The 27,073-nt window shown below is 42.1% G+C and overlaps 2 protein-coding genes and 1 long non-coding RNA gene across 5 annotated transcripts in view; 2 read left to right on the forward strand and 1 right to left on the reverse strand.

The window, feature by feature from the left end:
- LOC106573651 (sphingomyelin phosphodiesterase 3) overlaps positions 1 to 4,552 on the reverse strand; it is a 54,686-nt gene extending 50,134 nt beyond the window's left edge. Inside the window, exon 1 of the mRNA XM_014148893.2 lies at positions 4,357 to 4,552. The gene's annotated coding sequence lies outside the window, so the exon portion shown is untranslated. The remainder of the gene's footprint in view (positions 1 to 4,356) is intronic.
- A 46-nt stretch (positions 4,553 to 4,598) lies between these two features.
- On the forward strand, positions 4,599 to 23,529 carry LOC106573800 (uncharacterized). Of its 3 annotated transcripts, XR_006759745.1 has the most exons (8): positions 5,136 to 5,185; positions 5,379 to 5,511; positions 9,905 to 10,040; positions 16,760 to 16,949; positions 20,861 to 21,031; positions 22,437 to 22,524; positions 23,083 to 23,334; positions 23,424 to 23,529. XR_006759745.1 is itself a non-coding variant. In XM_014149150.2 (7 exons), exons 2-7 carry the CDS (start codon positions 5,452 to 5,454, stop codon positions 23,182 to 23,184), a joined length of 747 nt encoding a protein of 248 aa, XP_014004625.1. In that variant the 5' UTR covers positions 4,599 to 4,716; positions 5,379 to 5,451; the 3' UTR covers positions 23,185 to 23,381. The 3 variants fall into 3 exon arrangements, 2 of the variants coding, with proteins under 2 accessions (XP_014004625.1, XP_045553159.1); XM_014149150.2 differs by lacking the exons at positions 5,136 to 5,185; positions 23,424 to 23,529 and adding an exon at positions 4,599 to 4,716 and having other exon boundaries at positions 23,083 to 23,381; XM_045697203.1 differs by lacking the exon at positions 23,424 to 23,529 and having other exon boundaries at positions 23,083 to 23,381.
- An 824-nt stretch (positions 23,530 to 24,353) lies between these two features.
- On the forward strand, positions 24,354 to 25,451 carry LOC123727816 (uncharacterized). Its single transcript, XR_006759746.1, has 5 exons — positions 24,354 to 24,472; positions 24,565 to 24,636; positions 24,784 to 24,855; positions 25,056 to 25,189; positions 25,299 to 25,451. It is a non-coding gene; the product is annotated as an uncharacterized lncRNA (long non-coding RNA).
- The last annotated feature ends 1,622 nt before the right edge of the window (positions 25,452 to 27,073 follow it).

Below are 27,073 nucleotides of genomic sequence, written 5' to 3' on the forward strand. Positions count from 1 at the left end.
CTCTTGCCAGCATACTTGGGGTCCAAAATGTACGCTGCAGCGTGTATGGGCTTCAGGCAGAAGTCTTTATGTTTTTTGATGTATTTCAGAACTGCAGTTTGTAGCAACAGTGAAGTGTGCAGGGCAGTATGGATTTCTTCTCTTACATCTGCAATCAGAGTCTGAACATCAGACAGGATGGCATTGTCTCCCTCAATCTGTGCAATGGCTACTGGTGTAGGTTTCAGGAGTTTCAGGCTGCTTACCACTCTCTCCCAAAATACATCATCTAGTAGGAGGATCCTCTTGATGGGGCTGTCCATATCAGCAGACCATGATATGGCCATTTCTTGGAGAGACTCCTTCTCCTCCAGGAGACTGTCAAACATGATGACAACACCATCCCAATGGGTGTTGCTGGGCAGCTTCAATGTGGTGCTCTTACTCTTGTCACTTTGCTTGGTGAGGTAGATTGCTGCTATAACTTGATGACACTTCTCATACCTAATCATTTCCTTGGCTCTCTTGTAGAGCGTATCCATTGTTTTCAGTTCGATGATGTCATTGAGGAGCAGATTCAATGCATGAGCAGCACAGCCAATGGGTGTGATGTGAGGGTAGGACTCCTCCACTTTAGATCAAGCAGCCTTCATGTTCACAGCATTGACTGTCACCAGTGCAAGTACCTTCTGTGGTCCAAGGTCATTGATGACTGCCTTCAGCTCATCTGCAATGTAGATACCGGTGTGTCTGTTGTCCCTTGTGTCTGTGCTCCCTTGTGTCTGTTGTCCCTTGTGTCTGTGCTCTTGTAGAATACTGGTTGAGGGGTGGAGATGATGTAGTTAATTACTCCTTGCCCACAAACATTCGACCACCCATCAGAGATGATTGCAATACAGTCTGCTTTCTCTATGATTTGCTTGACCTTCACTTGAACTCTGTTGAACTTTGCATCCAACAAATGAGTAGATGAAGCATGTATGGCTGGAAGGGTGTATGCTGGGCGAAGAACATTCAGAAATATCTTCCAATACACATTGCCTGTGAGCATCAAAGGTGAACCAGTTGCATACACAGCTCGGGCAAGACATTCATCAGCATTTCTCTGACTACGTTCCTCCATTGAGTCAAAAAAACTTCTGATTCCAGGAGGACGATGAGCTGTTGCTATCGATAAGGTGTCTGATTCATCATTTTCACCTAGAATAGAAGTAGAGGGACTTTTGTCAGAGGTTACTTGTTGTGAGCTATGAGGGAACTTTATGCACTTGGCCAGATGATTCTGCTTCTTTGTTGCATTCTTCACATATGATTTGGCACAGTATTTGCAAATGTACACAGCTTTTCCTTCTACATTAGCTGCAGTGAAATGTCTCCACACATCAGATAGTGCCCATGGCATTTTCCTTTTAAAGATTAGAAAAAAAATGTAAAAAAACACAAATACAATACCATGTATAGATAAATAGTTAAACAGTTAGACTAAACAACTCCTTTGTAAGATAAATGTTTTAAAATGAAACATGTATGGAAACAGGTGAATTAACACTCCTCAGTTAGCAGGCTCAATCAAGCTCTAACCAACATGGTAGCAAAAACTAACGACCAGAAATTGTTAACAAGTTAGAAATGATTAAAATACACTTTGCTGTAGGCTACTATTTACTAGTTAACAAAAAATCATGTATGTCATATAAAATATATTCACCCCACCCGGTATTGTAATCAAAACTTACCAGAAAGTATGTAGTCCTTGGCTCAGACAGTGTAGTAGTGTGGGCTCAATAGCATCTCATTTCAACTGTTCTGCTATGGAACCCTGACCTGTTCACCGGACGTGCTTGTTGCACCCTCGACAACTACTATGATTATTATTATCTGACCATGCTGGTCATTTATGAACATTTTAACATCTTGACCATGTTCTGTTATAATATCCACCCTGCACAGCCAGAAGAGGACTGGCCACCCCTCATAGCCTGGTTCCTCTCTAGGTTTCTCCCTAGGTTTTTGGCCTTTCTAGGGAGTTTTTCCTAGGGAGTTTTTCCTAGCCACCGTGCTTCTTTCACATGCATTGCTTGCTGTTTGGGGTTTTAGGCTGGGTTTCTGTACAGCACTTTGAGATATCAGCTGATGTACGAAGGGCTATATAAATAAATTTGATTTGATTTTGATTTGATAGTGTGCAAGATCTTGAGAATCAGCTTTACATGTGATGGAAGAGTGCACTGCACATGTGATGGAATTGGGGATAGTTTAACCAAAATATGCCACAAGACCTAGAATTGCCTTATGTGTATCCCACAAAAAAAGGTTCTCTGTTATAAGCTAACTTTTTTGATGAATTTAAGTTAAATTCCCCAAATTCCAGAGCTTAACTTCCCATGGAAAATTCCTGGGAAAATTCTGAAAATTTACCGGAAAGTTTCCGAACCTTTGCAACCCTAGTTATTACACATTTGCCCACTGAGGTCCCTTAATAAGCCCAACATGAACCCACATAAAGCTCAACATGGCAACCACATGTGGAGCCAACAATGACACTGAAGGCAAAACTTTGTGGGTCCTATTTGGGGCCCACATCTTAAAACCATTCTTTAACCCATGTAGGCTTTAAACTTGGGGCCCTTGTGGCTAAGAGCACATGTTGGCTGGGTACAGTATGACTACCTTTTTGGGGTTAGGTGCTTGTGTAAGCCTATTTCTGAGGCACTTTCACCTTGCACAAGGAGAATAGGCTACGCTAAACACACACTTATGAGAGTCAGCACACAACCCCTTCCTATTGTAGCCAAGCATTTACGAGTTGCAGGTTGTCTTTTAATAACAGGACACACGTGTCAGCTACCAGCATCATCATGCTCCCTCCCTTGTCCCGTCAGCTTTGACTCAGCTTTGAGCGTCTATCCTCAAGAAGGGAGGCAGAGAAAGAAAGAGCGAGAGAGCAAGAGTTTTATTGCCCGACTCTTTTTCCAACCTGCCCTCAGAGCCATACGAAACATACTTTACGTATTTCTGAACACCTCCAAGACGTATGATAACTACTGATGGTCTAGTTACTTTCCGTAGCGCCTAGGAATACAAAGTTTGTGTGTTCAAGTTGCATCGGGGACAACTGTTGCATTTTAGCTAACCCTTCCCCTAACCCTTATTCTAAAATTAACCCATTTTATCTAACTACATAAATTATCGTAACCTTTGTCATTTTAGTTCCCCTAACCTTTTACATAAATTATCCTAACCTTTTTTATTAGTTCTTCTAACCGCAAACATAAATTCTCCCCAGAATTCCCCTTTGTTGTTTTGTGCAACAAGAATGCTATTCTACGACCATGCTGATGCTATGATACTATACATGCTATAATTCGTATGATATTGTATTTAACCGAACGTAATATATCACACTAAATGGCGTGTCACAGCTTTATGTATGACAAAAAAGTATGAAAATGTATGCACTCAAAAAAGGTATGAAAATGTAAGTCACTCTAGAAAAGAGCATCTGCTAAATGACTAAAATTGTAGATGTAAAAACATTTACAGAAAAATATGAATTGCCCTGAGACCACGTTGCTTTTTCATCAGGTCAGCCGCTGACCAAGAGAGCAGCTTGTGCATAGCAGCTGTGCCACGCCTATCATTGGAATAAAATCACCATCCCGAAATCAAAGATTGTGTTTCCACTGAATCTGCAACATAGGGGCTAAATCAGTACTCATGTCCAGTCAACAAAACTAGCCTATTTCAATAGGCTTCAATTTTGTGCAAACAGTGGTGATATCTAGGCCTAATAATTCCTTGCAAGCTGTTATTATGACGTCTTATTAAAGGGTACATTTTTCAAACTCAGTCCAAGTGACTTTTCCTAGTCGCCTGAAACAAAACGCGTCTGATAGCGTATTTTGCCATGCTGAGGCAGCCCTCCCCTCAACCATGTAGAAGAAAGAGATGTAAGCTAGGCTATACGAAACGGTGCGCGCATAAAAAAGATTTGTTTCCATGGGTTTGATTTACTAGACTAGCCTATGTAAAAGAACAGCCTCACTTACTCACTAACACACACACACACACACACACACACACACACACACACACATCTGGTGTGAACATTGGATCTTTGGGTCTCATGCAAATACCAGTCAAATCATCCCATGTTGTAGGCATTGAGGTGAAAGACGCGGCATAATAAATATGCTACAAAAAGCACTCATAAAGCTATTACAGGCTGGAGGTAACCTAACCAATCAGGACCGTTTGTGAACGGTTGATAATTCATATGAGCAACGTTCTCAAGATGTTAAAAAAACGCAATATCTTCATTAAACCCAACCCTTTAACGCTCCCTTGCAAACCATGCGATCTAGCATTGCAACTCACTTCTTTCAGATCCCGCAGATTTATTCAAACAGGTGGAACCCTATTTCTCTTCGGTATTCTTCCCATGTGAACCGTGGTAATAACCTCTGATGCTCCGAAATCCACGGTACAGTCCACTTCTTGCCCGCAGAAGCTGTTGGACTACGTGAGATTCCTTCCAGCACCACCACTCCATGAACAGCTCCATTGACGTCATCGCTCACAGGCTCGATGCCACACCCTTTTCATAACGACCACAGCCAATCGCAAGGCAAAGAGACAAACCTTGTTACTTCTCATGACGATCACTTTGGTGCTTGTTGGGGAAATTTGGTTTTGTGGTATGGTGCTTTCAAGAAAACTACGAACTCCAAAAAATAGGTCAGTGATCTTCTGGTCGGAAAGTCGGCGCTCTAGAAAGATGCCCGAGTTTCCGACATATAATTCCGAGTTGGATGACCGTCCAAACATTTTCTCCCAGTTGACGTGAACGCACTGATGTCGGAAGTCGGAGATTTCTGAGCTCCCAGTTCCCAGTTGTTTTGAATGAGGCAATATATATTGCATTTATACTTTTATACATTTGCTATTTTAATGAAGAAAAAATGCAAACGTGAGGTTGCATGACTACACTATTATTGCTATCTGATCCCATGACAACCTGGTAAAAAATTTAAAGTTCAAAAATCACATCTTCGTCTCAGTGAGATTCTAGTACGATTCTTTACCATATTTGTTGCTGTGTAAAATGTATAAGACTTCAATTCCCAGAAGGCACAGGTCAATACAGTGTTTCCATAGTTACCATAACATAACAGAGACGTTTTTGTAGGCTACCAGCAACAGGCAGGTAAGTGACATAGCTCGTAGCACACAGTGTAGGAAACAATGATAGCCAGTGGTCACAGATCTGTGTTGTGATGCGTTGCTAATTCACATGGTCATTGGCAGAAGTGGCAAGGTAGCACAAACAGATCTGGGAGACCAGGCAAGCTGTTAGCTAAGCTTCTACTTGAATGATAACATAGCAGGTATTCCTGCAGGGTAAATGAAGAGCCTGTGAATATGGATGGTTGTGTGGTCCGTCTCCACACAGTGAAATTCAAGCCCAAATAGATGACAGTTGACTTCCATGAGCTGCTGGGATCCAGTGATGCCCCTGAGCTCGTTCCACAGGTACTAGCAACCCCATCCACTCCCTGCACCCTTCGACCTTCTAGACATATACCTCAATCACATTGAAGATATTGTGTGTATCTCTACCCATCCCCTCCCCGCCATAGCACTCCACTTCTGCTGGAAACAACAGAAGTCTCATCATACCCACAGACTCTATGATTAATTCCTGTCACAGGCAATCAGATGCATTATAGATTGATAGTCCAAATGCATCTACTCTTCTGGGACAACTAAACAGGACAGTAATGCCTGGCTCTGTGAATGTGTTGCTGAGCAACCAAGATGCAACATATAGAAAACCTGCCCTTCTCACATCAGAAGATACTGTATGGTTGTGTAGCCAAGTCTGTCCTTGGTGCGGCGATCCACCAATGTTCCCTAAAAAAAGAATCTAACACGAAACATGTCTATGGTAAAAAGAGTATGTGGCCTTTTCTGTGGCCTAAATGTATGACAATGTAATGAGACAGACACTTTTTACATCCTGCACATTTCTCCAACCAAATAGCCTAACCTGGCACCCAATCAAATAAAACATGTGTTGACATGTTAACAAACACATCCTAAAAACAGGACAGGTCAAAGTAAAATGGACAATATGGAATGGAGCTGTTTCACCCCATGGGCTAAAATGTAATGATCAGTGGTATGAAGTTTGTATCCATTCATTTTTAACGAGCTGATCATAGCCCAAAATAAAATACTTCTACATTTCCCACTGTGTAAACACAATGATTCTCATTGCAAATAGGCTCAGGATAACTCCTGTAAAGTTGGGTAGCTGATATTCAGAGATTAAATAGCCCAAGTAATTGATCACAGGAATCAGGACTAAAAAAGCCAATGCAAGTGCCTGTTTTACAAAGCATTCATAAGATTCCATTGTGGCTGACACTGTAGGCTATACCCCAGTAAGCACGGACCGACGCCAATGTCTTTTCAGCTGTCTTTTTTGTTGTTGGTGTTTTACAAACGTTAGGCCTACCACATAAATGGACATTCAGAAAATTACATTTCGGTCGACACTGTAGGCTACATCCCAGTTTCTTTGGTCCTCTCTGGACTGTTCCGGACCAAATCTGAACCAGTCATAGATGTCTATGTTTACTTCAGATTTGGTCCGGTCTGGACCAGTCTTGATTTGGCCCGGTCTTGATTTGGCCCAAATATTAGACGTCTGTGTTTGGTTCAGATTTGTTGCGGTTCGGACCGGCCTTGATTTGATCCAAACATAGATGTCTATAAATTACATATTTTCAACTTTCATTCAGAACTGAAAATGAACCTGATTTAAAACATCCAGAAATTACGTATTTTCAACGTCCAATCAGAACCGAAAATTAACCTGATTTCAACATCTGGAAAATATGTATTTTAATGGTGGTTATTAGTAAGAAGGGAGAGGGTCTATGTCCGGGGGATTGGGATGGTGTCACGTCCTGACCAGTATAAGGGTTATTTGTTATTGTAGTTAGGTCAGGACGTGGCAGAGGGTATTTTGTTTATGTGGTTCGGGGTGGTGATTTTAAATAGTAGGGTGTTTGATTTATTATTTCCGGGTTTTGGTCTATGTTTTGTATTTCTATGTTCTTTCTGGTTTGTGGTATTTCTATGTGTAGGTTAATGGGGGGTTGGACTCTCAATTGGAGGCACGTGCTTTCTCGTTGCCTCTGATTGAGAGTCCTATATATGGGTAATTGTTTGGTGTAGTATTGTGGGAGATTGTTTCTTGTTTTGCCTGTGTGAGCATGACAAGACTGTTTTGTTGTTCGTGCGTTGTTATTTTGGTGTTCCCTTGATTTAAAATAAATACAAGATGAGCATCCACATTCCTACTGCGTTTTGGTCCTCCATTCCCGACGACAACCGTTACAGATGGGGTGACTGGGAAAGCATCAGACACTTCTCTGAGGTGTGCGTGGGTCCTCCACTCATCCCATTTCAGTCTATCGGAGGACCCACTAAACCCAAGTAGACCCCCACCAGCCACTATACTTTAATTTATAAGGTAAAACAAACAAACAGTACTTAAGTGGCAGTTTTTTTCTTCAAATGTATGTACAATTGGTGTATGTATCCACAGGTTTGGTACATTAGGAGAGGAGTTGGCCCTAAAAAGGCGTAGCTCCTCAAGTACAAAGACTTACTTTTCTTCGTTTTTTTGTTGTGTTTTTTGTTAAATGTCTGCTCAAATGCACACACACTCTATATATGTAATGTATACAATAACTATGTATTAATAATATGATCCTCCCATTTTATGGAATGCCCACCGCCCAAACATGTAATGTCTGCTAAAATGTTTTACTTGGTTCTTCAATGATAGACAGAAATCCAACTTATCACATGGAATGTGCACTGGCTCCATGATGGGAGAAAAAGTATATGGTTCTCGAACACTTAAAGAGATTGTCAGCAGATGTGGTTTTCTTGCAAGAGTTACATTTAAAAAAAGAGAGAAATTGAACATTTAAAGACGAGCTGGGTTGTTGAGGCCTTTGCTGCCACCTAATGTAGAAGCAGCAGAGGTGTAGGCATCCTGATAAATAACAAAACCCAATTTTCCATTATATCCCAGCACATGGACCAACAAGGCCATTTTGTAATGTTGAATTGTACCTTACATGGTGAAAAATACACATTGATTTCCTTGTATATCCCACCAGGGGAAAATCTGATGTTTTCAGATAGAATTTAATCTATTTTAGAACAAATCCAGACAGGGACTATGATTTTATCAGGTGACCTAAATTATACATCAATAGGATTGACAGATGCAGTAATAAAAAAGGCACAATTATTTCCAAAAATGCACTCAACAATTTACTGGATTCAAGAATTCATGAAATAGTGATATCGGATCATTCTCCGGTATCATGTTTAATTACACCAATATAAAATACACTTAGGGACAGAATTTGGAGAATGAACGTGTATCTTCTGGACCCGAAATTTATTAAACAAAACAATTTAAGAGGGAGAATTTACATAAGTATTCAGGCCCTTTACTCAGTACTTTGGTGAAGCACCTTTGGCAGTGCTTACAGCCTCGAGTCTTCTTGGGTATGACGCTACAAGCTTGGCACACAGTCTAAGGTCCGGAGTGCTCTGGAGCAGGTTTCCATCAAGGATCTCTGTACTTTTGCTCCGTTCATCTTTCCCGCGATCCTGACTAGACTCCCTGTCCTTGCTGTTGAAAAACATCCACACAGCAAGATGCTAACATCACCACGCTTCACCGTAGGGATGGTGCCAGTGCCAGGTTTCCTACAGACGTGACGCTTGGCATAAAGGCCAAATAGGTACATTTTGGTTTTATCAGACCAGAGAATCTTGTTTCTCATGGTCTGAGAGTCTTTAGGTACCTTTTGGCAAACTCCAAACGGGCTGTCATGTGCTTTTTACTGAGGAGTGGCTTCCGTCTGGCCACTCTACCATAAAGTCCTGATTGGTGGAGTGCTTTAGAGATGGTTGTCCTTCTGGAAGGTTCTCCCATCTCCACAGAGGGACTCTGGAGCTCTGTAAAGTGACCATCGGGTTATTGGTCACCTCCCTGACTAAGGCCCTTCTCCTCCGATTGCTCAGTTTGACCGGGCAGGCAGCTCTAGGTAGAGTCTTGGTGGTTCCAAACTACTTCCATTTAAGAATGATGGAGGCCACTGCGTTCTTTGGGACCTTCAATGCTGCATAATTTTTGTTGGTACCCTTCCCTAGATCTGTGCCTCAACGCAATCCTGTCTCGGAGCTCTATGGACAATTCCTTCGACCTCATGGATTGTTTTTTGCACTGAAATGCACTGTCTATGGGACCTTATATAGACAGGTGCCTATCCAAATCATGTCCAATCAATTGAATTTACCACAGGTGGACTCCAATCAAGTTGTAGAAACATCTCAAGGATGATCAATGGAAACAGGATGCACCTGAGCTCAATTTCGAGTCTCATAGCAAAGGGTCTGAATATTTATGAAAATAAGGTATTTCAGTTTTTATTTTTAATTAATTTGCAAACTTTTCTAAAAACATCTTTTCACTTTGTCATTTTGGGGTATTGTGTGTAGATTGATGAGGGAAAAAATAATTTCATCAATTTTAGAATAAGGCTGTAACGTAACAAAATGAGTTTGAATACTTTCCAAATGCACTGTACTTCGGTTTTCATTATGATATTCCATATTTTCTCCCCTCAGTCTTTTCCGCAATTTTTTTGCATTACTTGTCTCAGAACTCTCATTTTTAATTGATTATGCTTTCAAATCCTGCAAAATATCAGTGTCTTGGAAGGGGAGGATATGACAATGGCTATTTCTTCATTCCTGTTTCTGAATATGACTATAATATGTTTTGTAACAGTACTCTATGTGTGTATGTGTGTGTTTTTGTCTATAGGTAGATAATACGGATATCCTGTGTTCAGTGGTTGCTCTGTTTGATGTGTCTCTCCCTGTTGTTGGCCCTCGAGACGTCCATGACACGGTACACAGCCATGGAACGCACACGATTATCCTGCTCAGGCAACAGTCAGGTATACTTGATTTTCTACAGTATGGTTATTATTCACACAGTTAAAGTGGCCTTCTTTGGTTATAGACATCAGAATTCTCTGTTCTATTAATGTCCTGCTCCATTTCTCTGTCTCACTAACTCGCTCTCCCCCTGCTCCTCTCTCTCTCTCCCCCTGCTCCCCTCTCTCTCTCTCTCTCTCTACCCCTACTCCCCTTTCTCTCTCTCCCCCTGCTCCTCTCTCAATTTAAATTCAATTCAAGGGGCTTTATTGGCATGGGAAACATATGTTAACATTGCCAAAGCAAGTGAAGAAGATAGTAAACCAAAGTGAAATAAACAATAAAAATGAACAGTTAACATTACACTCACAGAAGTTCCAAAAGATAAAGACATTTCAAATGTCATATTACAGTTGAAGTCGGAAGTTTACATACACTTCGGTTGGAGTCATTAAAACTCGTTTTTCAACCACTCCACAATTTTCTTGTTAACAAACTATAGTTTTGGCAAGTCGGTTAGGACATCTACTTTGTGCATGACACAAGTAATTTTTCCAACAATTGTTTACAGACAGATTATTTCACTGTATCACAATTCCAGTGGGTCAGAAGTTTACATACACTAAGTTGACTGTGCCTTTTAACAGCTTGGAAAATTCCAGAAAATGATGTCATGGCTTTAGAAGCTTCTGATAGGCTAATTGACATAATTTGAGTCAATTGGAGGTGTACCTGTGGATGTATTTCAAAGCCTACCTTCAAACTCAGTGCCTCTTTGCTTGACATCATGGGAAAATCAAAAGAAAACAGAAAAAAATTGTAGACCTCCACAAGTCTGGTTCATCCTTGGGAGCAATTTCCAAATGCCTGAAGGTACCACGTTCATCTGTACAAACAATAATACGCAAGTATAAACTACATGGGACCACGCAGCGGTCATACCGCTCAGGAAGGAGACGTGTTCTGTCTCCTAGAGATGAACGTACTTTGGTGCAAAAAGTGCAAATCAATCCCAGAACAACAGCAAAGGACCTTGTGAAGATGCTGGAGGAAACGGGTACAAAAGTATCTATATCTACAGTAAAACAAGTTAAACAATTTAAAGGCAATGCTACCAAATACTAATTGAGTGTATGTAAACATCTAACCCACTGGGAATGTGATGAAAGAAATAAAAGCTGAAATAAATCATTCTCTCTATTATTATTCTGTTATTTCACATTCTTAAAATAAAGTGGTGATCCTAACTGACCTAAGAGAGGGAATTTTTAAAAGGATTAAATGTCAGGAATTGTGAAAACTGAGATTAACTTTTTAAGGTATAGGGGGCAGTATTTTCATTTTCGGATGAAAAGCGTGCCCAGAGTAAACTGCCTAATAATCGGGTCAAATATTTGCATATTATTAGTAGATTTGGATAGAAAACACTCTGAAGTTTCTAAAACTGTTTGAATGATGTCTGCGAGTATAACAGAACTCATATGGCAGGCAAAAACCTGAGAAAAATCCAACCAGGAAGTGGGAAATCTGAGAATTGTAGTTCTTCTTTTGAATCCCTATCGAAACTACGGTGTCTGTGGGATCACGTTGCACTTCCTAAGGCTTCCATTGGCTGTCAACAGCCTTTAGAAACGTGTTTCATCCTTCTCCTGTTACTGGGCAGAAAATAGGAGCTCAGTCAATGTGTGGACTGCCTGAGGACAAAGGACTTGGTGATGCGCGAGCCTGCCAGCGCGCCCCTCCTTCTTTTTCTTCTTGAATGAATACGCCCGGTTGGAATATTATCGACGTTTTATGTTAAAAAGACCCAAAGGATTGATTGTAAACAACGTCTGACATGTTTCTACGAACGGTAATGGAACTATTTGACTTTTCGTCTCTGGTACTGCGCTCGCACATTATGCCTTTGGATAGTGATCTGAACACACGAACAAAACGGAGTTATTTGGACATAAATATGGAGTATTTCGAACAAAAATAACATTTCTTGTGTAAGTAGGAGTCCTGGTAGTGCATTCTGACGAAGATCAGCAAAGGTAAGAGAATATTTCTAATACTAATTCTGAGTTTAGTTGACCCCAGAACTTGGCGGGTATCTGTATAGCTTGCTTTGATGGTTGAGCTATGTACTCAGAATATTGAAAAATGTGCTTTCTCTGTAAAGCTATTTTAAAATCTGACACAGCGGTTGCATTAAGGAGAAGTATATATTTTATTCTTTCAATAACTGCTGTAAATTTTATCAACGTTTATGATGAGTATTTTTGTAAATTGATGTGCACATTCACCGGTAGTTTTGGTGGGAATACATTTTCTGAACATCACGCGCCAATGTAAAATGGGGTTTTTGGATATAAATATGAACTTTATCGAGCAAAACATACAGGTATTGTGTAACATGAAGTCCTATGAGTGCCATCTGATGAAGATCATCGAAGGTTAGTGAATATTTTAGCTGTATTTTTGGTTTTTGTGATGCATGTCCTTGCTTGGAAAATGGCTGTGTGGTTTTTCTTGTGAAGTTTGTCCTAACATAATCTAATTTTATGCTTTCGCCGTAAAGCCTTTTTGAAATCAGACAATGTGGTTAGATTAACGAGAAGTTTATCTTTAAAATGGTGTAAAATAGTTGATTGTTTGAGAAAATGAAATTATGAGATTTTTGCTGTTTTGTATTTCGCGCCATGCTATTTCACTGGCTGTTGAATAGTGTGTCCTGCAGGTGGGACGGTCACATCCCACCTAGCCCATAGAAGTTAAATGTATTTGGCTAAGGTGTATGTAAACTTCCGACTTCAACTTTATATACAGTTATAACGATTTGCAAATTATTACAAAAGGTAAAATAAATAACATAAATATGGGTTGTATTTACAATGGTGTTTGTTCTTCACTGGTTGCCGTTTTCTTGTGGCAACAGGTCACAAATCTTGCTGCTGTGATGGCACACTGTGGTATTTCACCCAGTAGATAAGGGGGTTATCAAAATTGGGTTTGTTTTCAAATTCTTTGTGGATCTGTGTAATCTGAGGGAAATATGTATCTCTAATAGGGTCATACATTTGGCATGAGGTTAGGAAGTGCAGCTCAGTTTCCACCTAAGTTTCTGGGCTGTGTGCACATAGCCTGTCTTCTCTTGAGAGCCAGGTCTGCCTACAGTGGCCTTTCTCAATAGCAAGGCTATGCTCACTGAGTCTGGACATAGTCAAAGCTTTCCTTAAGTTTTGGTCAGTCACAGTGGTCAGGTATTCTAACACGGTGTACTCTCTGTTTAGGACAAATAGCATTCTAGTTTGCTCAGTTTTTTGGGGAATTCTTTCCAATGTGTCAAGCAATTGTCTTTTTGTTTTTTCATGATTTGGTTGTGTTGCTGTCCTGGGGCTCTGTGGGGTCTGTTTGTGTTTGTGAACAGAGCCCCAGGACCAGCTTGCTTAGGGGACTCTTCTCCAGGTTCATCTCTCTGTAGGTGATGGCTTTGTTATGGAAGGTTTTGGAATCGCTTCCTTTTAAGTGGTTGTAGAATTTAACGGCTCTTTTCTGGATTTTGATAATTAGTGGGAATCGGCCTAATTCTGCTTTGCATGCATTATTTGGTGTTGTACGTGGCTTGATTCATGCGTCCTTCACAAAGACAAATCTGCCCAATTCCAGCCTTGCTGAAGCACCCCCAGATCATCACCGATCCTCCACCAAATTTCACAGTGGGTGCGAGACCTGGAGAGACCTACAAGCCACAGTGTCTCGCACCCACTGTGAAATTTGTTGGAGGATAGGTGATGATCTGGGTTCGTCAGTTACATTGAGCTGATTTCTTATGTGCTGTTCCTTCTTTTTCCATAGTGTATTTCTGTATTGTTTTTGTAATTCACCATAGTGAAGGCATAGACTCAGGTTTTCTGGGTCTCTATGTTTTTGGTTGGACAGGTTTCTCAATTTCTTTCTTAGGTTTTTTCATTCTTCATTAAACCATTTGTCATTGTTGTTAATTTTCTTGGGTTTTCTGTTTGAATTTTTTGATTTGATAGGGAAGCTGAGAGGTCAAATATACTGTTGAGATTTTCTACTGCCAAGTTTACACCTTCACTATTACAGTGGAACGTTTTGTCCAGGAAGATGTCTAAAAGGGATTGAATTTGTTGTTGCCTAATTGTTTTTTGGTACATTCCTTCCATCTATAGCGTTTCTTAATATTACTCAGTTCCTTTGGAGTTGATGCCTCATGGTTGAATATTGCTCTGTTCAAGTAGACTGTGATTTTGCTGTGATCTGATAGGGGTGTCAGTGGGCTGACTGTGAATGCTCTGGGAGACCCTGCGTTGAGGTCAGTGATAAAGTAGTCTACAGTACTACTGCCAAGAGATGAGCTATAGGTGTACCTACCAGTCCCCTCGAAGCCTACCATTGACTATGTACATACCCAGCGTGCGACAGAGCTGCAGGAGTTGTGACCTGTTTTTGTTGGTTATGTTGTCATAGTTGTGCCTAGGGGGGCAAATGGGGGAGGAAATGCTGTCACCTCCAGGCAGGTGTTTGTCCCCCTGTGTGCTGAGGGTGTCACGTTCTTGTCCGATTCTGGCATTTAGGTCCCCATGTCCCTGGCCCTGGAAATTATTGATTTCCCCCTCCAGGATGGAGAAGCTGTCTTCATTAAAATATGGGGATTCTAGTTGGGGGATATAGGTAGCACACAGGAGGAAATGTTCTTGTTGGGATCATTTGCTTATTAATTTCTAGCCAGATGTAAAATGTTCCTGTTTTGATTCATTTAATAGAGTGAGTTAGGTCTGCTTTATACCAAATTAGCATACCCCCTGAGTCCCTTCCTTGTTTCACACCTGGTAGTTTGGTGGATGGGACTACCAGCTCTCTGTAACCTAGAGGGCAACCAGTGGGTCCGTCTCCTCTATACCATGTTTCTTGTAGGATGACAATGTCTGTATTTCCGATTTCTTTGGTGAAGTCCAGGTTCCTGCTCTTTAGGCCATAGGCAGATGACCTCAGGCCTTGGATATTCCAGGATGAGATAGTGATAGCTTTGTGTTCTATAAAGTGTCCAATGTTGTTGGTCGTGTGGTTTGGCCTCAGGCCAGTAAGTGTGAGCAGAGCCTGCTGAGCATCTGGTACATGAAATTGGCTTGGACTAGTGTAAGAGTGGGGGTTGGGCCTGTTTGCCTGCTCATGGCCTGGGCGTAAGTGTGACTTCCATGTTGAGGCCCTCTTTGCGGGGGTGGGGGGCATGGGGTGGGCAGGAGGGGCAAAGGTCTGATCTGAGGGGGCCTAAATGAGGTGTGGGCATGGTTGACTTGGGGGGGTGTTGATTGATTGGGGTTGGTGTGTGGATGTGGCTGTTGGTGTTGTGGTCTGGATGTAGGGCCAGACCACAATTCTGTCGCGGAGCTCACGATCCTGTCTTGGAGCTCTACGGACGATTCCTTCAACCTCATGGCTTATTTTTTTGCACTGACATGCACTGTCAACTGTGGGACCTTATATAGACAGGTACCTTTACAAATCATGTCCAATCAATTGAATTTACCACAGGTGGACTCCAATCCAGTTGTAGAAACATCTCAAGGATGATCAATGGAAACAGGATGCACCTGAGCTGAATTTCGAGTCTCAGAGTAAAGGGTCTGAAAACTTATGAAATTAAGGTATTTCAGTTTTTCGTTTTTAATTCATTTGAAAACATTTCTAAAAACCTGTTTTCACTTTGTCATTATGGGGTATTGTGTGTAGATTGATGAAAATAAGATGAAAATAAAATAATTTCATCAATTTTAGAATAAGGCTTTAACGTAACAAAATGAGTCTGAATACTTTCCAAATGCACCGTACTTCAGTTTTCATTATGATATTCCATATTTTCTCCCCTTTGTCTTTTCCGCAGATTTTTTGCATATTTGTCATATCATCGTCAGTAATATTCCTCCCGCCTCTAGCCTTTACTTGTCTCAGAACTCTCATTCTTAATGGTCCTCTCTGTGTGGGGGGGTCCCGCAGGTCTGGGAGAGACACTCTCTTGCTGGTTGGGGCGGGGTGTCAATTGAGCTGTTGCTGCTGTGTGAAGTGTTGGGGCTGCGTTTGAGAGCGATGTCCTTTAGGGTCCGGGCGAAGGTGGGCACTGCTGCCTTGTATAGGTGTACCTGGTCATAAAGGCTGTTCAAGTCCAGGGTGGAGTGGTGGGCCAAGTAAACATTTGGTTTTGAGGCACAGTCATGGGAAATAGTTGCATTTACCCGCTGTACGGTAGCACGGTGGAAGTCTTTTTGTGGTAGCAGGGTGGAGATAACCACATGTTTTTTTCTATCACTTTTTTCTATCACTGTGCTCTCAGGTCGTTTGTGCCTGTGTGTATTATTATGTGGCTAGGTGACCCTAGTTGGTCCTCAGACAGAAGGTCTAGGGTGCGCTGAGTGTTTGGACACCAGAGTTTAGACACTGTGTTCTGGAAAAAGTGGTTTTCTTGTATATATTTCCCATTTGAGTCCATAAGGAGTACAATCTGTGTGTCTCTCTCTCCTCCTGCTCCCATCTCTCTTGACACTGCTCCTCTCTCTCTCTCCCCCTGCTCCTCTCTCTTTCTCTCTTTACACTGCTCCTACACTCTTTCCACTGCTCCTCTTTCTCTCTCTTTCTTTCTTTCTCTCTCTCTCTCTCTCTCTCTCTCTCTCTCCCCCTGCCCCCCTCTCTCTCCACTTGCCCCTCTCTCTTTCTCCCCCTGCTCGTCTCTCTCCAGATGTTTTAGTAGAGTACAGAAGCAGAACACCGCCCAGTTTTCGAGGGGAACCTGTGAGCTCCCCTGTCCCTGCAGTGGTAAATGGGCATAGAGAATCAGAGGGGCGATACCTCCAAGTGTTCAGTGAATCAGAAGACAGTTCAGACAGCTCGGATGACCATGAAGAAGTCAAGGAGTGCACAGAGCCCAGGTACAATACTACAGTAGCTCATGCACCACATTGCACTGCTGCTGACCCACTGTTACATTGGTTTATAGTACTGTAGTACTGCTGATTTCTCAAAGCTCTTCTTGGTATTGTCAGATGTACTGCTCTTTCAAGGATACTGTCACGTCCTGACGATGGTAAGCTGTTATTTTCTATGGTAGAGTGGTCAGGGCGTGACAGGGGGTGTTTTTCTATGTTTTGTATTTCTATGTTTAGGTTCTAGTTTTCTATTTCTATGTTTTTTTTTGTGGGATCTTGTTTTTGCACAGCTTAGTAGCCTGCAGAACGTGACATTCGTTTTTTCCGTGGTTTGTTTGTTTTGTATAGTGTTCTGAGTTAAAATAAAGTATTTATTATGAGCAGTTGACACGCTGCACCTTGGTCTACTCCTTTTGACGAGCGTCACAGGTGCTGATCCATGAGTTCACACTAATACATGATGGATCCATATAGCACTGACTTAGAATGCCAAAGTCAGTCTCACTAATCCAGCGTTTCCCAAACTCGGTCCTCGGGACTCCCATGGGTGCACGTTTTGGTTTTTGCCGTAACACTACACAGCTGATTCAAATAATCAACTAATCATCAAGCTTTGATCATTTGAATCAGCTGTGTAATGCTAGGGCAAAAACCAAAACGTGCACCCCTTGGAGTCAGAAGGACCGAGTTTGGGAAACGCTGTACTCAACCATTAACAATACAAGCATTTAAGACAGACCAATGAATGAATTAACAAAAGAGTAAATGAACGAATGAATGAAATAAAGGATTTACTCAAAATGGTACTCACTGCTTTTCTGCAGTGAGTACCATGGCAATTATATTTATTGGTCTCAATACAGGGTTGAAGTGACCACCAAGTCTATTAATAAGTAATGCTCTGTGGCATCCATTTCTAAACAACTCAATTAGTTAATCAGTCCCACAGATAGATGAATACTGTATAAAGGTGGATCCTCAGGGGAACCATAAAGCGTAGAGAATTGGATGGTGCCTTGATGGGGATGGTGCCAAGATGGGATGATGCCTTAGATGGGATGGGCTGAAAGACACTTACAAACAGAAGGGGACCCCTGCTCTGGAATAGCAGGGCATGGCAGACATACCCTTTTTGTTTAAAGATAGTTATTTAAATGTGTTTAGATGTTACCCACAAGAGCACAAACTGGTTGAATTAACATTGTTTCCACGTCAATGAAACAACAAAAAAATCTATATTATATGGTTGAATCAACATGGAAAACTGGTTGGATTTGCAAAAAGTCATCAATCTAAAGGAATTTCTGGAATTTGTATAATTTTTTGGGTTGATTTCACTTTGAATTCACATTAGTTGACAACTCAATCAAATGTAAATAAAAAATTTGACATTGAACTGATGTCTGTGCCCGGTGGGTAGCATCGTACTCTTAGAGTATATTACGTAAGTTGTAGAATGGTCTCCGTGTGTTCTTAGGACTGTGAGTTGTCAGCTTGCTGTGTCAATATGCTGTGCTTGTGTGTGTCCTTGTGCGCATATATACTACCGTTCAAAAGTTTGGGGTTGCTTAGAAATGTCCTTGGTTTGAAAGAAAAGCACATTTTTTGTCTATTAAAATAACATAAAATTGATCCAAAATACAGTGTAGACATTGTTAATGTTGTAAATGACTATTGTAGCTGGAAACTGATTTTTTGTTGTTGTATTTTTTTATTTTTTTATGGAATATCTTAATAGGCGTACAGAGGCCCATTATCAGCAACAGAAACAAATAACTTTCTTTTGAAACTCATCAGTCTATTCTTGTTCTGAGAAATGAAGGCTATTCCATGCAAGAAATTGCCAAGAAACTGAAGATCTCATACAACGCTGTGTACTACTACCTTCACAGAACTGCGCAAACTGTCTATAACGAGAATAGAAAGAGGAGTTGGAGGCCCCGGCGCACAACTGAGCAAGAGGACAAGTACATTAGTGTCTTGTTTGCGAAACAGACGTCTCACAAGTCCTCAACTGGCAGCTTCATTAAATAGTACCAGCAAAACACCAGTCTCAACGTCAACAGTGAAGAGGTGACTCCGGGATGCTGGCCTTCTAGGCAGAGTTTCTTTGTCCAGTGTCTGTGTTCTTTTGCCCATCTTAATCTTTTCTTTTTATTGGCCAGTCTGAGATATGGCTTTTTCTTCGCAACTCTGCATAAGAAAGAATGTGCTTTGTTTCTGGCCATTTTGAGCCTGTAATCGAGCCCACAAATGCTGATGCTCCAGATACTCAACTAGTCTAAAGAAGGCCAGTTTTATTGCTTCTTTAATCAGGGACAAAAAATTTCAGCTGTGCTAACATAATTGCAAAAGGGTTTTCTAATGATCAATTAGTCTTTTAAAATGATAAACTTGGATTAGCTAACACAACGTGCCATTGGAACACAGGAGCGATGTTTGCTGATAATGGGCCTCTGTACGCCTATGTAGATATTCCATTAAAAAAATCAGCCGTTTCCAGCTACAATAGTCATTTACAACGTTAACATTGTCTACATTGTATTTCGGATCAATTTTATGTTATTTTAATGGACAGAAAATGTCATTTTCTTTCAAAAACAAGGATATTTCTAAGTGACTCCAAACCTTTGAACGGTAGTGTATGTGCGTGTGTGAGAGTGCATGTGTGAGTGTGTTGGTAGCTGTAAGGTTGTGTCACTGCCTTTTGATGTGATTCTAATTGACATGAATGACAAATTAGGGCAAAGTAAACCCAAGGCTAGACCTGGCTAACAAGAGCTACTCTATTAAAGATAATGAGATTACGGGGCTGTGAGGACACTGCTGTCAGCCAAGTGCTCTCACTTGTCCGCCTAGAACTTAGCCCACCCCTGCAGTAGAGCAGACCAGACCCTACTACCAAATACAGTACAGTATGAAGATAGGCTAAAACTGCTTCTCCAATAGAAATCCCCGATCACACTTGTAGGCGGTGTCATGGCGACGTTGGCTAGCTGAACTCATGCATAGAAACACGTCATCGGGTCTAACGGTCATCTCGCACCAAACTGCGCATTTGCAGGCTGTCAAATCATAGGCATTCATTCAATATAAAGTTGTTTTTGACGAAAATGAAAACGTCAGTTTGTCACTTTCACGAGGTTGGAGTTATAACATGTTCAACTACTTAAGACATTGGCTCAGATCTAGGTTGTGCCTTTAGATTTCAAGAAAATGAACAACTAATGAATTCTCTCATTGACTTCTCAAACTCCAAACCCCGGCTTGGTCTGTTTGGTCTGTTTCACAAGCTTTCCTGGAAGTCTTACGATGTTGCGCCTGTGGGTTTAGAAACTCTGTTCCATTACCATCAGCACTGATGATTTGGAGATGACATTTCCTGGAAGGGAGAGCCCATATAAAAACACCCACTGCCCAGTTCTTGCCTGCAGTACGGCATTATCATAGGCAGAAACAAACCCATCCCGATCAGTATGAAGTTACTCTATTTCTGAGCACTGAAATACAATTGAGTATAATGTGATGTCCCAGAGACCTGAAGTACTACTGCTCAGAGCTCTCAGAGCATGAAAGTATTATAGTATAGAACCCTGACATTCAATGCAGTACAATATTTTGCTGATTAATTATCAGTCCGCAGACATGTCAGAGACATGGCTTCACATCGGGTTGTGTTTGTAGTGAAAAACCTTATAGTTTTGTTTACTATCTTGTGTGCCTCGGTGTGTCTCATTAGCGTGTATAATAGTCTGTATTTCATAGTGTCAGTTCTCTTAGGCCTAGCTTCTAAGAGTGTCTTATAAGCATCTTATTACCTAGCTATTCCTTTATTCCTCTGATGGTAGAAGGATTATTTGGCAGAGTCAGTCCATCTCTGTGAGTCTAAACTGTGCAGTGTTCCATCCCTGCAGGTCTGCGTCTGCGTGGGAGACCTTCTGTATGGGGCTGGAGGAGTTCCTGGCCAGGGCACGGGAGAGGAGGGCACAGAGAGAGGCTCCAGGAGACGAACAACAGATCTTGCCCACAGCCGTGGGAGCTGAGTCACTCATCGTAGGGGCTGCAGCGTACAAATTAAAGACATTGTGAGTAGCAGTATGAAATGAAGGCAAGTGCAATATATCAGATACAAAGGGACATACGATACTGTGCTAAAATGAAAATGATTACAGTCAAAATGTAATGGAGGAATATGATCAAGTATGAAGTGATAGGGTTTTTGGACAGGTTACACCTCAAACATAGAGATACTAAACTTTTTGCTGAGGTTTTGTCAAAGAAACATAATTTCCTTGTGTGTCTTCAACTGCATTTCTCTCCCCAAATCTGTTTTCTGTTATTTCTCATTTTTCAGTCTTATGTCAACATCGTAGCAATTCCAGAGAACCTGTCTCTGTTTTTACACATTAAAAAAATGAGGGGTACTATATAAACCATTTTTGAAACATTCTATTTGAACCCACATTTTTATGACTCAGGCAGGACATAATAAACTGAATGTTTTAGCCTCAAGGCCATACGGGAAATGCCCTAAAACACAATTACCCAGTTAGGATAGGGAACAGACTGGGTACCGTGTCTAGCTAGCAGGCATTCACATTTCCATCCATCCTCTCCTCTTGGACTGAGTGGATTCCCTCCAGGTTTTTAAAATAGTTTTTTTATTTAAATCTTCAAAATGAAAGAGGCCTTGTTATTATAAGTCCCGTTCTGTAAATCAGGTCTGGGTCCCACCCTTTGTGGCCTGCATCCCTCCCACACCCTCTCTCAGCTCGCCTGTGTCTATTTCCAGTGGATGTCTGAACTGAATGCTGCGCTGTGAGGGAGGTAGTGTGTAATTACCTCCCAATGAGAGAGCAGCAGCAGCAGTGGCATACTGCTTCCCTTTCCACTGCTGCCCCCACCCTCCCATCTTATCTCCATGCCAATGGCTTCAACATGGCAGCCAGGCTCACACCACCTCCCCCTCTGCCATTCTGATCCCAGCCTCCACACGTTCACAGTTTGTCCAGTAAAGTGAATCCTGAGGACAGAGAGAAAAAGAGAGTTTGCAGCTTAGGAGTGGTTCAGCTCTGCTGCTTTAGCCCCTCACCAGTCCATTGCATGTGCTCCTAAAATAGAAACAGTAATATTAATCCAATGTGGAAGTATTAAGCTTTTAACCTGGTATTACCCCAGCGGTTACTTATGGACATAACAATCAGTATTAACTGAGACATTAATGGCCATAAAGAGAGTGATCAACTCAGGCATAGATGCTAGCTAGCTAATGACCATAACTGGTGGGGGTCATCACTAATGCATACGATGCAGAGAATAAGAGCATTACTGGTAATGGGGATGATAGTAGTGGTCATCATGTGCATTACCGCTATAGTAATGGCTATTGGCAGAAATAGGGACATGAGTCAGAAAGACAACATTGAGTGAAAGCAACAAATAACACTAACTGAAAAACAAAAAAAACGACTGACCTCCTTTACCTTTCAGGTCAACGGGAGAGAAGGTGCTACAGTTATCTCTAATGGCTACCAGGAAGCGCTATGGGAACTGTGGAGGGGGTCACCACATCATAGAGGTAAGGTGGGGCTGGGGCATGTGTTTCTCAGCTCAGTGGGATATATTGTTTCCCAGTAGCTATGTAAACCCTGCTTTAGTGAGAACCTGAAATTAGGGAAATTATCTCTGTAATGTTGGGCTATGCTGGTTTGAAAAATAGGAAGGAGCAAGATGAAAGAATAGTAGGCAAATCCAGTTAAAAACAATATTACTAACTAAAAGTGATACATAATGAAAGGTCCGTTTACTGTAACCATAGAGAGTGAACTATACAGAATGTAAATTTTCTTTAACTATGGACCAGCAGTCTGTTATTATGTCAGGAGCTAGGGTGTGTCAGCCAAATCAAGGCAGCGCTGGCTGCTGCCACAGTCCCTCAGCACCTCTGATCTGCTCTGTCTCTGTGTGTGGTTAGAGCTCCCCTGCTGGCCATGAGAGGATTTACAGCTTTTCACACTGCAATATTTCACATGGTTGTAAATGTCAATCCCAGTTCTACCATCAACATCTGTTTGTGATGATGGTGCAGTATTTCAAAAGCGTACCTTTGTTCTCTGTGTCCCTCTGTGGTGGTCAGCTACTGAAGACCCAGTCTGTGTGTGGGGCCTACGATGCGTTCCTCTCTCACGCTGACACAGACGCACGCGGTGGACTTCTTCTCATGCTGTGGCCTCACTGACGATGCCCTGCTCAACGACAAGTTCCGGTACTGAAACACATCATCACCACCAGTCCATGGTGTTGTTTACATCTACCTCTTTCATCAGAGAAGTGAGGGATGAATGGACCAACACCACGCTAATGAGTTACCTACCTCCCTCCACCACCGGTGAGCCACCTCACATGAACCACACAGGGAGCTCAGTACAGGCCATATCAATGAAGCCGTAACAGGTCCTCTCTCCTCTCATTCTTCAGAGTCAGAGAGCCGTAACCCAGGGTTTTCCTTGATGCTGCCGGAGCTGGAGCTGGAGCTGGAGCTGGAGGTGGAGATGGCGTGAGTTGGAGCTGGAGCTGGAGATGGAGATGGCGTGAGCTGGAGCTGGAGGTGGAGTTGGAGGTGGAGCTGGAGCTGGAGATGGAGATGGCGTGAGTTGGAGATGGCGTGAGCTGGAGCTGGAGCTGGAGATGGCGTGAGCTGGAGCTGGAGATGGCGTGAGCTGGAGCTGGAGCTGGAGATGGAGCTGGAGATGGAGATGGCGTGAGTTGGAGTTGGAGCTGGAGCTGGAGATGGCGTGAGCTGGAGCTGGAGCTGGAGCTGGAGCTGGAGATGGAGATGGCGTGAGTTGGAGCTGGAGCTGGAGATGGCGTGAGCTGGAGCTGGAGATGGAGGTGGAGCTGGAGGTGGAGCTGGAGATCGAGATGGAGATGGCGTGAGTTGGAGTTGGAGCTGGAGATGGAGATGGCGTGAGCTGGAGCTGGAGATGGCGTGAGCTGGAGATGGAGATGGCGTGAGCTGGAGATGGAGCTGGAGGTGGAGCTGGAGATGGCGTGAGCTGGAGATGGAGATGGCGTGAGCTGGAGATGGAGCTGGAGGTGGAGCTGGAGATGGAGCTGGAGATGGCGTGAGCTGAGCACACAGCATGGTGCTATACCGCTGTGCTCATACAGACCACCCCTGGTTAACATTGTTTATTAGAGCAGAGAGTATATAAAGTAACACAGAAATGTCTCAGTATTATTACTGGCTTTTTTTTGCCTCATACAGGCCGTACTTTGTTCTTCATTGACCTGCCTCGTAAAATAAAAGTAAAATAAAAAATACAAATGTTTCTCTACATACACTGAGAGAGTGTCATCATAACATAAGACCACACATTACGATGTGCCTTGCTTGTCAGGGTTGTGCCCTGTCAGATGCTAATTGTTGTGTCTTTATCTCTGTCAGGAGGACCAAGGCCCTGGCAGCCTACCAGCAGCAGGCAGTGTGTGTGACAAGGCTGGTCAGAGAGACCCTTAGAGAACAGGTGAGACTAACCAGCCATATGAGGATATTTTATGGAATATAAAGCCCTGCTAGATAACTGTACATTCAATACATTTGTGTTAACACATTCAGTTGGAGCTACAGAGGAGAGAAGTGGACACTCTAAACAATGAGTTGGACAAGGAGAGAGAGCTACGGCACAGAGTAGGTCTGTTTCACATTGGTTTATTGGCCACAGTAGTGTGTGTCTGTCAGTATCAAGCCCTACAAACGGTAGTTGTGATCAGACTTATCCACAATGCTGTATAGAATTCTAAGGTATTCATTCATGTGCTCTGTATATGTGTATAGAACAGCAGTTCTTGGAGTATAAACTAAGGAAGACACGACAGCTTCTAGAGAGGCAGGTGATTTGCGACTCAGGTCAGTGTTTTTAGCTTTGAATACATGTTCTAATGTGTGTTCTTTTGTTCCCTGTCATTAGTTCTCCCAGCACCCTCTGCTGACCATACTAGGTTACTGATATCGGTTACTGATAAGCAGTTTTTATACATTACTGTATAACTATGTTTGAATGTGACATTAAACAGTATTACTTTGCTATAAGGGTGTTCTGTTTTTAGATGATTCTGACCAGAATGACCCAGAATCTCCCTGTGAACCAATCAGCTCGCCTCCCAGTCCTTTAGACCTGTATTTTGATGCAGAGATGTAGGAGATGGAAGCTGAAACTGGAGTCAAGCCTAAGAAGATTCTGGTACAATATTTACAGAACAAGAGTTATTGAAATAGTACTTTCTATTTTGGACAAAGGGCTCATAACTAGTGGCTTTTAAAAATGATTTATTTCAATATTTTTTTGGCAGGAAACAAGAGCACTATTATGGATACTTCAAGGCTACACAAGGCCCGTGTGTGTACATATGTGTGTGTGTAATTTAACTGTATTTCATTCAGACTATTGTGCTGCACTGTGTGTCTACCTCAGTTGCTTTGAGGAAATAAAAGTGAATGCCTGACTGAATGAAATAATTTAGAGCCCAATTCAGTGTGTCTATCATGTTTATAGCACTTCAAGACATTTCAAGTCTAATTCTAGCCAAACCTTATTTAACCTCTCTAGGGTAGGTGGCACCAAATCGTCCCACCTACGTAACAGCCAGTGTAATCCCGTGGCGCGTTATTCAAAAACCTAAAAAATGCAAAAACTTCAATTTTTCAAACATATGACTATTTTACACCATTTTAAAGACAAGACTCTCGTTAATCTAACCACACTGTCCGATTTCAAAAAGGCTTTACAACGAAAGCAAAACATTAGATTATGTCAGCAGAGTACCCAGCCAGAAATAATCAGACACCCATTTTTCAAGCTAGCATATAATGTCACATAAACCCAAACCACAGCTAAATGCAGCACTAACCTTTGATGATCTTCATCAGATGACAACCCTAGGACATTATGTTATACAAGTTCATATTTATATCAAAAACCAGTTTTTTACATTAGCATGTGACTAGCATGTGACTAGCATTCCGACCGAACACTGCCGGTGAATTTACTAAATTACTCACGATAAACGTTCACAAAAAACATAACAATTATTTTAAGAATTATAGACACAGAACTCCTCTATGCACTCGATATGTCCGATTTTAAAATAGCTTTTCGGTGAAAGCACATTTTGCAATATTCTCAGTAGATAGCCCGGCATCACAGGGCTAGCTATTTAGACACCCAGCAAGTTTAGCACTCACCAAAGTCAGCTTTACTATAAGAAAAATGTTATTACCTTTGCTGTCTTCGTCAGAATGCACTCCCAGGACTTCTACTTCAATAACAAATGTTGGTTTGGTTCAAAATAATCCATAGTTATATCCGAACAGCGGCGTTTTGTTCGTGCGTTCAAGACACTATCCGAAAGGGTAAATAAGGGTGACGAGCATGGCGCAATTCGTGACAAAAAAATTATTACATAGGTCAGCACCTCAGGAGTAAATGTTAGTTGGCTTTTCATAGCCGATCATTCAGAATATCTCTACTACTCCTGCTGTCTCTAGAGAGTTGAAAACAGCAGGTCTGGGACAGGTAGCATGTCTGGTGAACAGGTCAGGGTTCCATAGCCGCAGGCAGAACAGTTAAACTGGAGCAGCAGCACGGCCAGGTGGACTGAGGACAGCAAAGAGTCATCAGGCCAGGTAGTCCTGAGGCATGGTCATAGGGCTCAGGTCCTCTGAGAGAGAGAGAAAGAAAGAGAAAACGAGAAAGAGAAAACAGAGAGAGAGAGTTAGAGAGAGCATTCTTAAATTCACACAGGACACCGGATAAGACAGGAGAAATGCTCCAGATATAACAGACTGACACTAGCCCCCCGACACAAACTATTGCAGCATAAATACTGGAGGCTGAGACAGGAGGGGTTGGGAGACACTGTGGCCCCGTCCGACAATACCCCCGGACAGGGCCAAACAGGCAGGATACAACTCCACCCGCTTTGCCAAAGCACAGCCCCCACACCACTAGAGGGATAGCTTCAACCACCAACTTACCATCCTGAGACAAGGCTGAGTATAGCCCACGAAGATCTCCCCCACGGCACAACCCAAGGGGGGTTGCCTCAACCCACTCAAGTGAAGCACC

Source organism: Salmo salar, chromosome ssa16 (genome assembly GCF_905237065.1).
Source record: "Salmo salar chromosome ssa16, Ssal_v3.1, whole genome shotgun sequence".
Taxonomy (NCBI): Eukaryota; Metazoa; Chordata; class Actinopteri; order Salmoniformes; family Salmonidae; genus Salmo; species Salmo salar.

What these genes read in the sequence shown, in the direction of transcription:
- LOC106573800 (XM_014149150.2), top strand. Translation starts at nt 5,452, where the DNA reads ATGACAGTTGACTTCCATGAGCTGCTGGGATCCAGTGATGCCCCTGAG. An exon ending in CCCCTGAGCTCGTTCCACAG is followed by an intron (nt 5,512 to 9,904) that starts GTACTAGCAACC and finishes TTTTGTCTATAG; the next exon opens with GTAGATAATACGGATATCCT. An exon ending in GCGTACAAATTAAAGACATT is followed by an intron (nt 21,032 to 22,436) that starts GTGAGTAGCAGT and finishes TTTACCTTTCAG; the next exon opens with GTCAACGGGAGAGAAGGTGC.